The sequence below is a fragment of the Macrosteles quadrilineatus genome, unplaced genomic scaffold (assembly GCF_028750875.1).
Source record: "Macrosteles quadrilineatus isolate MER2022 unplaced genomic scaffold, UCM_ALF_1.0 Scaffold_1__1_contigs__length_201487025, whole genome shotgun sequence".
NCBI classification, from domain to species: domain Eukaryota; kingdom Metazoa; phylum Arthropoda; class Insecta; order Hemiptera; family Cicadellidae; genus Macrosteles; species Macrosteles quadrilineatus.
The window spans coordinates 20272522-20287124 of NW_026542594.1; the positions used below are offsets into that span (position 1 = coordinate 20272522).

General features: G+C 35.4%; 1 protein-coding gene across 1 annotated transcript in view; it reads left to right on the forward strand.

Annotated features, from left to right (window-relative positions):
• Positions 1-14603, forward strand: part of LOC129004798 (transmembrane protein 104 homolog) — a 70194-nt gene that overhangs the window by 32903 nt on the left and 22688 nt on the right. Inside the window, exons 6-10 of the mRNA XM_054433442.1 lie at positions 315-445; positions 2660-2747; positions 10915-11008; positions 12104-12349; positions 13442-13611. Of these exons, the coding sequence (XP_054289417.1) occupies positions 315-445; positions 2660-2747; positions 10915-11008; positions 12104-12349; positions 13442-13611 (729 nt within the window). The remainder of the gene's footprint in view (positions 1-314; positions 446-2659; positions 2748-10914; positions 11009-12103; positions 12350-13441; positions 13612-14603) is intronic.

A 14603-nucleotide genomic window follows, 5' to 3' on the forward strand; every position in this document is an offset into this window, starting at 1 on the left:
TACCATGAATAAATGTATGTAGATTTTGAAAAAGATTTGCCTTGAAGCCTAGCATGAGTTATGGATACCAACCAATTCTCAAGGGATATTAGAAAGACTCATTGACTATTTTCTGAATGTGCCATAATTTGAGACTCCCCCTCCCACCCGTGTTAACTTCCTAGTTACTCCTACATAAATTATTGGAAGTGAAAATGAACACAAAAGAACATGAATCACATTGTGACTTAAGACATAGTCATAAAAGAGTAAACATTATTGAATAACATTTAGTTTGTTTCTTTAGTTTAACTTTGGCGTTTTACTGTGTTCAGGGAGAGATGGCTGCCCTACTTTTCAACCGAGGTGGCCGACTCGCATTCTTCCTTTGTTTTGTATCTTATCTGTTCGGAGACTTGTCTATCTATGCCGCAGCCATTGGGCAGTCTCTAGTGGACACATACTGGTAACTCATTATACAACTTTAGTTTTGAAAGTGTTAAGAAATTACAGAAATATGTATAGTTTTATTAATACGTCAATATGTGCTTCCTTCTTTGTGGGGAGGAATTTTGGGAGGAATCTACCGTACGGAAGGACAGTGGCGTAACAAATTTTTACGGGCCCCCCTGCAAACTTATTTGTTGGGCCCCCCTCTCATGAGTTTTTTTTAGACCATCGATACAACATAATCAAACGCCCTCCCCTTCCACCCAGAGTTATTTTTGGACCACCGATACAATGATGAAACAGATAAATCATAAAAAGAGTAGTAAATAAATTATGAAAAAATATTAAATTAAAAATTAAAATATTAAATTATGGGTTATGTTCCATAAAAGGGTGTGTTAAGTATTTCAGTTGTGGTTTGATGAAAATGTTACATCACTACATCATTATATCAATATCAGTGTTTGTAAATAGTTTTGAAATCAAATAAAAAAACCTTATTTTCCATCCGTGTATCAGAATGTTTATATCAAGAAGGTTAAAAATTTTTCATTTAATTTATCATTATCACACATGTTATCCATTTTTATTACCCTGATAATTAGACAAATTTGTTAATTACAAGGCAAAATGAGGTTTGAATTCCCCTATTAACCCCCTTAGGCCCTTTAGTTGCCTTTGGCTGTTGGCTATTAATCAACAGCTGTATCTAAGGAATATGTCGGCCTTTGTCTCTTTCAAAACTAAAAGGTTGCGCCACTCATCCTACACTCATCTCCATTAATTCTTGGCTTAAAATACCTACATCGGTATGGTCACCATTTCAAAGTACAGTATTAAAATATTAATTTATCAGGTTAGTTTAATCTTTGGTTATAATTAACTCATACACTAAAAAATGGTTAATTAAACCCTCCAAGTGTCCATAGTAATGGCATCAATGTCGGCCCATTTATTGCAGAATCACAGGGTTTTATTAAAATGTATCTTAGAAACTTAAAAACACTCTAAAGTATACGGTTTTATATACGATTTTGTTTGGAAAATTATGGGCTTCAATATAATATATAAAACACTACAAAAAAAGTTTTCTAGGGAGCGGGTTGTTTTTCAAGTAAAGGAAAAATAATGCAGCAATGAAAAATTCTAACTAGCTAATTTAGGTGTTTGTCCTTCTAAACACATCAAATAACTACCATATTTTAAATCTTCTATTTTCATTATTTTGATATAGGCTAGCAAAAAAAAAAAAAAATCTGTATTATACCTAGAGATGTGCTAGCCCAAGCTTTTTTATCAAACCAAACTTGGGGTAATATCCTGATCATCTACCACAGTTGTGGATACATTATTGACGTCTTCTGGAGTCACAGCAAAAGCCTGAAGGCACGGGAAAACCATCATCGTTTCCCGCGGTCACAAAAACCTCGTGGTAAAATCACAAACATCTCTGGTTTCTCAGGGTAATGTGGAAATTATCGTAGTCTTCTGGAATTGCTGCAAAATTCATATCATTTCCCGCGGTTGTGTAGACATCATTGTCGTCTTCGCGGTCGTTTGGACACCAAAACTCAAAACATATTATCAATTAGAAATCATAGTTAAAAAAACCAAAAAAGAACTAGAAGAATGGCTCTCTCAAAATGGACTATTGTTGAGCAATTAAAAAACACAAATCTTGCAATTTAAGAGGAAAAACTGTTCTGTTCATATTCGTTAAATAGTAGCGTATTAACCCCGGCGGATTCACAGAAAGTGTTAGGAATACATATTGATTCAAAATTAAATTAGGGAGATCATGTTCAATATGTAACAAATAAATTCAAGCTCAAGTCAATCTGAAGCAACCCGAACTCGAACAAACTATCACTGTCTGCCTCAGCGATGAATTCACGCATGATTCATGATAAATAATTTATATTTTGGTACTTATTTTTTCTTCATATCCATTATTTCTGAGCCCCTTATACCTTATATACGCCTCTACCTAAGCCTTTTAAGCCTCTGCAATAGCGCCGAGTGGCTAGGAAAGTATAAATGTGATGAAGACGCTTAAAATTATACTATTCTAAAAGCTTTTATATCAGCAATTGTTCTCATTTGAATTAAATGAGACTGGTCAACCAAAATAAAGTGGTCTAACGTTCAACTAAGTTTGCAGATTTGCTGTGAAGTGTACATTGTATTTTACATAATTTTAATTTGCACTTCTGTTTATCAAATGTTTCAGCAAGTCAACAAATTTCACTGATCCTGATGATAAACCGTGCCTGCCTAATCATTCCTACTCGACGATAGAAGCCTACAGGGTATTCCTGGTAAGAATAATACATACAAGTAGGCTATGCATTTCAATCAACACTAGATTTAGGGTACTTGCGACCCTAGGCCAAATTAACCTGAGCGGCCCCTGCTCCTTAAGCGGAACTTCCTGCGATCGCAGTAATATCGTAAACATCTCCTGAGATCTTGGGGATATCATCATCACTACCCGTGATCGAGGCATTGTGAACAACTCCTGCAATCACGAGAAAATCGTCATCATCAACCGCGATCACGGCGAAATCGTGAACATCTCGCTTGGTCACGGGTTCATCATCGTACCCCGCAAACATCGCAAATTATTAATTTAAAAAAATTGAAATTCCATTTTTGCTACAGCAAAATTTTTTGTGTGAGACTCAGCGGAACGAAACTACGACCTTGCTGGCCTAGTGATCAGTAGTTGGCTTATGAGGTACTGATTTCAATACCTCAGATAGATCACTACTCACTAGCATAGTAAAATTATTACCTTATGGCACCAATATGTTGTATTGTATTGTGAGAGGGGTGGGCTCGTGGTCTAAGCAAGTCAACCGAAGCTTATTGTGCATCCCCACTTGCCGCTAACTGGGTAAGCCTATGCCGATATCTTTGTCTTGGTACAGGAGCTTAAGCCCAATGTTAGCGTCTGGCTCATCACCTGGCTGCTTTAGACCAAATGGAGCCCTTCTCCTAGCTCAAGTCTATCACAATCCATAATGATGTGTTTTGCATTCTCATCTGACTGGTTGAAAAGTCGACACTCTTCATTGTCATTGACATCCTAGAGTGCGGAGGTGTTTCCTGAAATGGCCATGTCCAGTGATAAGAGCAAGTACCTGCATGACCTGCTCTCTCCCCAGCCTTATCAGCCAGCGAGTGAAGAGGGTGCTAGGTTCTGAGAGCAATTTCTCGCCAAGTGATTGTCCACGATAATTACGCCAGCGCGCCAGGGTGTTGTCCCCTGTATCATTTGGTTATTGTGTGTTTAGCGGTAGCTTTGCTGGTGCCACAGAACGGCTCCGGTCCAAAAAACGGCATGCTTGCACCTTTTTTTCCAGCTTATCTGCCTCTCATTATCGCCTTTGCCAGCATGGCCTGTAACCCAGCCAAGAGTTCGCAGATTCGCATGTGGAAAGTTTACAGAGGGTGTTCAAACACTCCCAAACTAGTTGTGAGGTGACCTCATTTGAGTCAAGAGCTTTAAGAGCAGCCTGACAATCAGACATAATCACTATCTTCTTGTCTTGGCAGCATCTGGCTAGTCCTAGGTTGGCACAAGTCAAGATACCACAAATTTATGCCTCAAAGATGGTACAGTATAGTCCCAAATTGGCAGAAAGTTCTGTTCTGGGTGGTCGACTGTATACTCCAAAACCATATTTTCCATCGACTAGGGAGCCTTCTGTGTACCAGACGAAACTCTCCGTTTCTTGGAGGTACTCATCCCTAGATCGGAATCCAACAGTGAAGGGTTTGGTGAAAAATGCCTCTGTACATAGGACGCCCGAGGTCATTTCAAGCACAGGACACGGAGCCACAGTTTTGGCAATGACGCAGTGGCCTGCCCCTGACATGCAGTCCCTTCACAGATTTACAACCTTTAAACAGTAAGTTGTCTTGAAGGCTTCAGCTTTGATAAAGATGTCCAGAGGTAGCAGCCCAAGAGCGACTTCTAGAGTAGCAGATGGACTGCTCCTGAAGACACCAGTGGTTTGTAGCGTACCAAGCCTTTGCAGGCTTTCTAGTTTGGCTATGCCAGTTACCAGATTCACTTTTGTCCACCAGACTAGCGAACCATAGGTAATTTGAGGACTAACCACAGCTTCAGTGCTTACAGGGGTTTAATTCCCTAAGGCCCGATTTTACCAAATTCTTGCTAACGATGGTTAGGTTAATCTTCGGTTAAAACTAACCGATGATTTAAACCACGGTTAAGGAAATCTGGTTTCACCACCGAAAACGCGTCAAAACTAACACTGGTTTTATAAACGAGAGTTTAGAGTAAAATCCAGGTGGCGGTGGCAATGAACTGTCATAATACCGGGCTGTTATTGGAGCAAGTAAACATAACCTCGAAAATAAATCAGTGTTGACAGTGTTTATGAGGTAGTGAAAACAAAACTGAAGACAGCAAAGTTTACAGGAATACAATAGATTCTGAGCAAAAAGACAAAAATAACAACAGAAAGCAAGAATAAATAGCAAAACAATTAACACAAGTAAATAAAGGCAAAGCAATGTTGATCAAACATATTCAATTGAGGAACAAATTGATTGAGTTTTGCGGTCGAGTCAAGACTCAAAATCTAACTTTTTACAGGGATGTTCAATATTCTGTTTGATAACTATGCCTAACCAGTTTGGTACATTTGAAGTAGTGAAAAAACTGGAGTCAAAATAATTACAAGAACGAAACCCAATAAAGATAAAACCAAAATAATGATTTTCTATAAAATACTAGCAGAATAATGACAATTTAGGTTTAGATATCTATCTATCTATCAATATATTAATTACGTAAGCCGATTCTTTGCGTCAAAATTGTGGGCGACTGGGAAGTCGTAGGACGACGGGAGAGGGCTCAAATTAAAGGTCTTGATCCCGTGACGGCGGGAAATTAGATATAACGTAAAATGTTCTCCATAAGAATAGCATTAGAAGGCATTTACTGCTGATTTTTGTTTACTTCAATACAGCTGATCGTGATTTATCATTAAGCAAGTAAGCTTACATTTGGATTACTCATTTGCCAGTCAAACCTGCAATGTAATGTATACCATGGTGGAAGGAAAAATTAATAAAAACAATAACAATCAAATCAAAACAAATACATACTAATTTGACCGTTACAATCAGGTGATCTTTTTGCAATCCGAGTGACGTCAGAATATGACGGGAATAGCACACCTATGTTTTTTCCTTCCACCATGAATGTATACTATATAAAACCAACTATATAAAAGGATAATGTTACCCTTAATAATCAAGACTTTTTAGTTATGTCAAAGTTTTAAGATTAAAGAAACGATTCAAGATTAAAAGAAGATCTTCTTTGTTTTGATTTCAAAACATATGTTAAAGATTTATTCCATTTTTTTTGTAAATTTACTAACATTTATATTTGATTTAGATTTATTGTAGTGTTTAATCAATATTTTGTATAAAGTGGAATAACCTCAACGGTTACTCTTAGAAAACAATTTGGGAATAAAGATGAAGTGGGTTCATACAGGTATTTGTTCATTAAGTAGTTAAGTACTTTGTTAATTGCTCCAATCAAAAAAGGTTCAAATAATATAGCCTAGCATGCGCGGTAGAAAAGAAAGCACCTATATATAACAGTAGAACATAGAGGTAAATTCCGTTTCTTAAAACTAACAAAAAGTATTTATGTCGTGATTAGTTTCAATAACTGGGTAATGGAACCCTAACCAGTCGCAAAATAGTTAGTAATTAAACGTTGATTAGGCCCTTTTTTTGTAGAATATGTAAATCAATCACACCTTAAGGAGGATTACCACCACATATACTTACACTAGGCTAATAATAGTGGTTTTTTTAATGTTCATCAGAAACAAATTTAGGGTTAAGTTCTGTCAATGGGATGCCTTTACTTAAGACTAATTTTGTTAAACCTTTACAAAATGAGCATAGACTTAGAAATAATAACTGGGTAGGGTAGGGATGCTAATTTAGCGGTTTTGACCGAGAACTAAGTTTATGACAACACACCATTTTTTGCCTTTTCTTATTTGACGAAGACAATTTCCAATACTGTATTTCAATCATGGAAGCCTTTTTATCAGCATTAACCAAAAAACCAAAGCTACCTTAATAAACCAATATTTATTCTTGGTACCTCTGGAATCATTAAAATTCTTTATTGAAAATAACATCAACAAAAGCAAACAACGACAAATAACAAACTGTTTTTGTTTTTTTTTTTACACAAAAGATGTTGTACTGGGATATCTATCCTGACACATATATCATTTGATTCTGAGTTTGATTAAATATTACAATAATTTCTTTTCCATTTGAGCTTTTTAGGGACTTATGTCCCTACAAGCCACTAGTTTTCTTTAATTACGTCTGACCGAACGCTAAACAATTGTTTGGACGTTGGGTTAGGATTACCCAAAGCCGGGAAAAGGAAAATAGACCCTATATTTTGAATACAATAAAAAAAGTAATTTAATAATGTTGGTAGAAAACAATCTTTTTAGGCGGGATAAAAGAGTATGGCTCTTGATCGCCAATCAGTTTAACGCGATCGCTGATCACAGAGATGCTTACGCCTTAACTAAAAACCTTGTGGGATAACCTAAAGCAATGCACTATGTGGTGTGGGATAGCCTAAGCACAAACCACTAGTGGTTTGTATTTATTGCCTAAATAAAAAGACTAAACGTTTTGATAGTTCATATCTAATAATAAAATCAATTTCATCTTTGTTTTTAAAATCATTAATCCTTTCTTTTATCCACCTAGTTCGGCGAACAACATAGGCTACTCTTCATCGCAATCACTTTCTAAAGCTTATTTGTATCGTATTCTCTTCTACCATTTGGCATTTCCATATAAACTTAAAACCTTAAAGACAGCTGATATTTACTTAACGAAGAATTAAAGAAGTTAACCGGTCAAAATTGGGCAGTTAATTATCTAACGACGGTTTAGTCTAAACTAGCTCTAACGGCGGGTGGTGAAATCTGATTTCGTCAGCTAAGACTTAACTGCAGTTAGAGCATGGTTTAACGGCGGTTTAAAGTGTTTTTTGAAATCGGGCCTTAGTAGTTCCTGCAAATCTCCTTGTCCATTTGGCCTTATGCAGTGTGTTGTTCCACATCAGCTTGGAGTCAAGTGTCAGTCCTAAATACTTGACTCTACTCAACACTCTCAGCTAATTAGTGCTAACTTTCAGCCTGGAATGAGAATCCAAGTTCTTTTTCCTGTGAAAGGGACTTTGACTGTCTTGGAGGGATTAATATTGAGTCCTTCTTTGAGACACCATGCTTTAAACATATTGCAGGTTGACATTAGTGACTTCAGCTACAATGTTATGGAAATGTGTCTACATAGGCAGGGCCTGTGCGTAGACATGAGTTGCGGGTAATTTGTTTAGTGAATGGGAATTTTTTTTTGAAGTGATTGTTATCACGTCTGAAAATAAATGTTGTCTTGCTTGGAACTGGACTACGATATTTCTCTGAAACTAAGTAGAATCTAAAGTGCTTCACAAAAATCAAGTGATAGGTTGAGCGGAGAGGAGTGGCGGGTTGTGTATTAGTTAGTCATTGAAGGTGGTGTATCAGTGATTGTGTGTTGTAGTGTAGGGTCAACGGTCAGGTCAGCCCGACGCGATAACAGCCTCGGTGTCCTCTGAACTCAGTCCCACAAGCCACGCTACTACATGTCTCTTAAACAAAGAGAGAGATGGTGAATTTAAAATTTCAAAATTCTGGTATTTATCACACAACTTACGATAGATAATTTGGGTTAAATGAAAGCAGTTTGTGTGTGAAAATGATTTTACAGTCTGTGGAACAAATATACCAACGTTTTGAGAGAAGCGCGTGTTGTGTGAATGAGTAGTTTTTTCAAAAATATTATCAAAATTGTTGTACATGTGTACTAAAATAAATTTCAAAAACAACTGCCTAACTGTCAAAACTCCTAATTCTGCAAATAGGTCGTCAGTTGAATATCTAAAGTGTTTTTTAAAAGCAACTTTTAAAATTGTTTTCTGCATTACAAAAAGAGGCTGCAAGATAGTTTTGTAAGCACCACCAAAAGCAATAATTCCAAATGATAACAATGATTGAACGTATGCGTAGTAAGCAATTTTAATTTCTCGCTCTTCGAGAACATCACTAAGTTGTCTGAATGCATAAATGTATTTACGTAGCTTATTTTTTAGATATTCAACATGCCCTGGACAAAGCCCTGGACAAAGATGCCCTTGTTGATGAGTTCACATTAAAGACCTTCCACCACAAGGTTCCACAGTAAGGGTGAAAGTACACCGCCCTGTGGACATCCTCCTAAAGGGTGCGATCACAATTTTTTCCACATGAAAGTCAACCACGCCGCGTATTGAGTTAAGCATAGACTCTGCCCATCTGCACAAAGATTGCTCAAGTCTACGCTTACAAACTCCCTGCACCATAGGGACAGACAAACTCCGTATGATGCACACCAATTTGTTACTTTAGTATGTGATAGTATAATGGTCGTGGGGGAGCGAGCTGGTCTAGTGGTTAGAGTGCGGGATTCCGGTTCCTGGGGTCCCGGGTTCAAATCCCGCCAAATCACCGATGGATTTTATATAAGTGATATTGCCGTAACCCCTAGGTCTAGCCTGAAGTAATGTGAAAAACAATTCCGGGCTCGTGCCTAGCATCCTAGGACAAGAAAAAAAATTAAAAAAGTACAATGGTCCTGTAAAGAAAGTTAAATATAGTAAAGGTGTCTGATTTGCTCATAAAATGCTATAAATTCTTTTTATAAATTTGTTTACCCTAATTGGAGTGTGACTGATTAAATGGTCAGAGAAAGTAGTGTTTATGTCTTAGTGCTCGATCTGCGGCAGAACGGCGTTCCAGTGCCTCTCTTTCCGAAAGATAAAAATATTGGCATAAATAAATAGGTACATAAATTGGTACTTATCACATTAAATAGGTTACAGTTCCAGCACTTCATTTTTTACAAATCGAGCACAGCTTAGAGGTATTGGTTAAAAGCCGCCAATTACCAATGGCTCTGTTTTTTGTGATAATGATAATGCCATGTCGAACGGTTCAGAGCCCACCGTCAAATCAAATCAAATCAATCTTTATTCCAAGACACCAATGTACACCAATTCTTATGTTCTTATGTTCTTGTGTTCACCTATTGTATTATTTAGTATTTAGTATTTATTATTGCTTGTTATCTCCCGTATGTAATGGTATTATTGTACAATGGCTTCTGCCGTGAATAAACTAATTGAATTGAATTGAATTGAATTGAATGTACAAAAATCATACAATGCTGTAAAGGCTGTGACAATATAGTAAACAATAAATTAATAAAACATTCTTTAAGTCAAAATGATTCTCCTAAATCAGAAACACAGTGTTTCAATAACAAATTCTTAACAGATATTTTAAATTTATCTAATGGTAACACTTGAACAACTTAATCGAGGAATATTTAAAACTATTTTGAGTAATACTGTAAGTACAGTAATAATTTGTAAGCTAAGCACAGATTCTAGTTTTATAACTATGGATATCATTATGGAAAGACCAAGTGTTAATGTTCTTTTTACAATATATAAGACAGTGAAAAATATACATTTACAAATAAGAGGATTTACAGAAAAACAATTAAAAATGGGTTTAACTTGAATTTTTGGTGGAACACCAGCAATTAATCCAAGCACTCTCTTTTGCAACACAAATAAAGATTTTACCTAACCACAATTAGCCCGAAGAATGGTACCACAAGTAAGATGACAGTGTATGTAACTATAGTAAAGAGGAAGCAGAACTTCCCTCGAAACAACAATTTTTGGTTTTCTTTATGTAAACATACCTTTGGATATTTTAACAACTACGAAGTCAATATGAAGTTACTCTGAATTAAGACAGCTTAAAATGTAATAGGTTGTTGATTAGATTCTGTTTTGGCCTAAGATATTGTTAGATCTTGAGTTGTATTTATATTTAATTGTGATTGTGTGATTTATTCAGATTACTTGGTGTAGTGATAGATAATTTACTACCATTATACTAACAGAGCCAACAGTGATTACATTCTACAAGTCCTTAGGAATTTAAAAATTTTGACAAACATTATCAGCGTACATACTACAAGAAACAAATTCATTCTGTATATTATAAGGCAGATCATTAACATAAATTATAAACAGCAAAAATCCTAAGATCAAATCTTGTGGAATGCCATGTTTAGACTCTAGCAAATTCGACAAAACACCGCCAAAGAACACTGCCTGACTTCTATCACGACGTAGATAAGATTCCATCAATGGAACTTAGTTATCAGTTAACCTTTTGGTCCATCGATCCAACACAGGTCCCTTAAGCTACAACAACCTTATTTGTATTAAAGCACCAAAAGTCGTTGAATATGCTATTTAATCCGCATGTAGTTCATGATTACATATTTTTTCAGATAACTTTTCTGCTGATATTTGGGCCCTTTGTGTTCTTCAACGTACAGAAGACGAAATACATTCAACTCTTCACAACACTTACAAGATGGCTAGGTAACAATTTGTGCTAAATAAAAATATGTAGAAAAAATTTAATTGTTGTAAATTACTTTTTCTGAGGTTTAAACAAAGAATAACTCTGGTGAAGTTTTGTCGGTTAAAATTAAATTAACGTCAATTATTTAATGTTAGAACTGAATGGGATGGAAAATAATTAATTGTCAATTGAATGTACCATTATATAGTTAAGGTATTCTTGGTATGTCAGAAGAGGTTTTTGATAGGAAGATTAAGCTTACCTGTAGAGTGGGTCAGTCTTCTCATCAGGAAACACATTTATAAACACACAACATTTAAATACTACCTTATGTCCACTGACAACTTTGTCTGGTAATGTAGGATGTCAGGTAAGGTAAGGTGGATGTTTCGGATGTGTCTACTACCTGCGCCAGGACCGTCCGTGTCGTGTCTTAATGTTCGTTTTGTGTTATTTATTTATTGAGTGCATATGACAGTAATGTCTTTTTTTATGTATTTGTACCCTGACAATGCCGTATTAACGGTGAAACATGTAGGTTTTTAACCTCACATCAACAACATTGGATTACTTGACGTGGTAATTATAACACAATATTATAGTTTCGGATGCATCGCAGCAATGGCCTTCAAGGCAAGCCACAATTTTAACTGTGAGGTTGGCCAGTTTTTTTGTCAGATCGAGAACACAATCATCTCCCGAATACCAAAATGTGAGAGTTTTAAAGTATTTTATGTTTGATAAGGTTTGAGTGAGGTAATATAAATTGGTATATTATTGTTTAAAATTGCAATTCAAGTTGTCCTTCACCAATATTGCAATCTCCCTTCCTTTGTGATTACTGTAACTAAATTATCAGTGGTCGAGAAATATTTAAATATTGTGCAAATTTGTAAACATGTTTCCTATTGAGAAGGCTGAGGCACTGTAAACATAAGTCTGTTCTTCCTATCAAAAACAAAATCCAACCTCATAATATAGTTTGCTTACTTTGCTGATTAAATTTTGAATAAAAAACCTATTTCTCCTCATTGTCTGGTTGTAACTTTTTGTAATCTCGTGTAAAGCCTATTCCACTGACCATTCTGTCATAGTTATTCTCCCTGTTGCAGCGTTCACTGTGATGATCTACCTGACAGTGTCTCGTCTGCTAGACCCGTCAGTCCCCCACTCCTCCCCTCACCCTGCAGTTGTGTCGGGGTTCCCCTCTCTCCTCAGCTCATGTGTGTACGCCTTCATGTGTCATCACTCCTTACCCTCACTCCTCTCTCCCATCAGGAACAAGGAGAATCTACATCGCAATCTAGCCGCAGACTACTTACTGGTGCTCATGTTCTACCTCACACTCGCCGTTCCAGGTAGGTTAGGTCAGGTGCTCAACATGCGTTTGTAATAACAGGAAACAGTTAAAAATTATTTTCATATTTTTGTTGGTTGTGCTTGTTGGAGTACCTATTTATTTTCAGTATTTTAAATATTATTTTTATTGTCAATGTTGTGTATGCTTGGATGGTCAGTGTTTTAGTTTAGTTTAGTGTTTTAGTTTGCACTTTTATTAATTACAGTTTTCTGTAATTAACGGCATCTTGAAAATCCATTTTCTGTACTGTAAAATACCAAGAACTAACCTAGGTCTAATGTGAACTTGTTACCATGCCATGTAAAGATCTTATTTCTATATCACACATGTGTTGGAGTTTGTTCGAATTTATGTTTGTAAAAGGCAATTACTTTTGTATGTTTACTGGAATAAACTGATTTGGGATTTGAATTGTTTGCAGCAACACATTTTTATTGTAGGATACTAATACCGAAGACACCTAAAAAGAATAATATTACTATATATAATGTAAAGTTATATAATTGTAATCATTTTACATAATTTATATCTTTAAGGGTAAAAAAGGCATTATTTGAAGTCCCAGTCAAACGTAAAAAATAGATGTAATTCAGATGGTTTGTGTTTTTTTACATTAAATAGTCCATAAACTTACATAATATATATGTAAAGGCTTTAGTAATTTAAAAACAGTATTTTCAACAATTTTTTACTTTATCAACTTTTGATAAATGTATTAGTTTTTTCACAATTATTTTATTAACATTCAGAAGTGTTTTATTTCATGATAAACCCCATGAAAATGTAAACATATATAGGAGTAATAATTTTACACAGTTTATGCTAGAATTTCTTAGCAGGCTAAAAGAATCAGATAGGCTAGTACAGTCAAGTACAGATGCCTAAAGTCTGGACTTATCTTCAGAATGAACCACTATAGTGCATAACCATACCACTAGGAAATAACACAGAATTTCATTACTCTACTGTACGTAGGGAGGGTTAGACAAGGCTACTCTACCAGAGTTTAAATGCTTATTAAGTATTTTATTTGTCCACAAGAGTTTTTATTTTAATTTGATAATTTAAAACTATTGATGCAATGTTCCAGCTGTGTTTGCGTTCCCCCATATCAATGATTTGTTCACCCTCAACTTTGTTCCACAACCCGGAGACTCTGAGGAGTTGCAGATTGCTGACTACTTCCTCATCCTGTTCCCAGTTTTCACCCTCACTGCCAGCTTCCCTGTCATCTCGGTTACACTGCGCAACAACTTGCAGGTATATCTAACATACATGCTGATCTTGATAACATACTCCCTTATAGTTCATTATACTTTAATTTTACAAAATACTTGCTGGAGATGATGTAAAATCTAGTAAATTGCATGCAGATTACAAGCTTATTGTGGACAAAGAATAACTGAGAAAAACATTTTTCTTATTGCCATACCTTCAGTTATCTCAATTTAAACAATGTTAAAAAGTAGTGTTATCAATTTAACATTGTTGAAATGGTGTGTAGGTATGGTAAGAAGAAGAATTAATTTCTCAGTTATTCTTCGTTATTCTTATTATAATATCCATCTACTAGGAGGTCACAAATTGTGGATAGTTAAAGGCATGCACTGTGGATGCGATACTCCCTGGTGTGGATTAACGTCTGCACGAGTGAGTACTACGACTATCCGCAGTACTATCCTGATAATTAGACCAATTTGTATGTACCAAGTAGTGATGTGTCAAAACCAAATCTCAAATCTCAAAACCATCAAAACTTTGGAAAAGTTTCAGTTTTGATATTTGATCACCGAGTTTTGAGATTCAAAAGTTTCAAAATTGAAGATTTTTTAAATTTTATTTTTGAAACTACTGTCTTTTTTGTGTCATTATTATTGTTTTTAACACTGTTTCCTCACAAGCTGGTAGCAATAGAGCAAAAATATCACCATTCTATATACTAGGGTTGCTTTCAGAGAGGTGAAAGCCAGTTGAGCGGAACAAACTTGATTTGATATTTGTATAAGTAAATATATGTAAAAAAGTCAATAGATATACTAATGCTTGTTTTATTGATACAAATTTTAATAATTCAAATTTGTTTTAACTACATCTTGTTATTCAGATACCTATCCGGAAGTGCATTATGGTAGTTTTGACCAGAAAAATATTACAGTAGTTGGAATCTGATATTAACATCCAAAAAGTGCATTCAAGTATAAAAAAGGGAAAGGAAATTTAACATTCAAATTAAACTGTAGCTTACAAAAAAA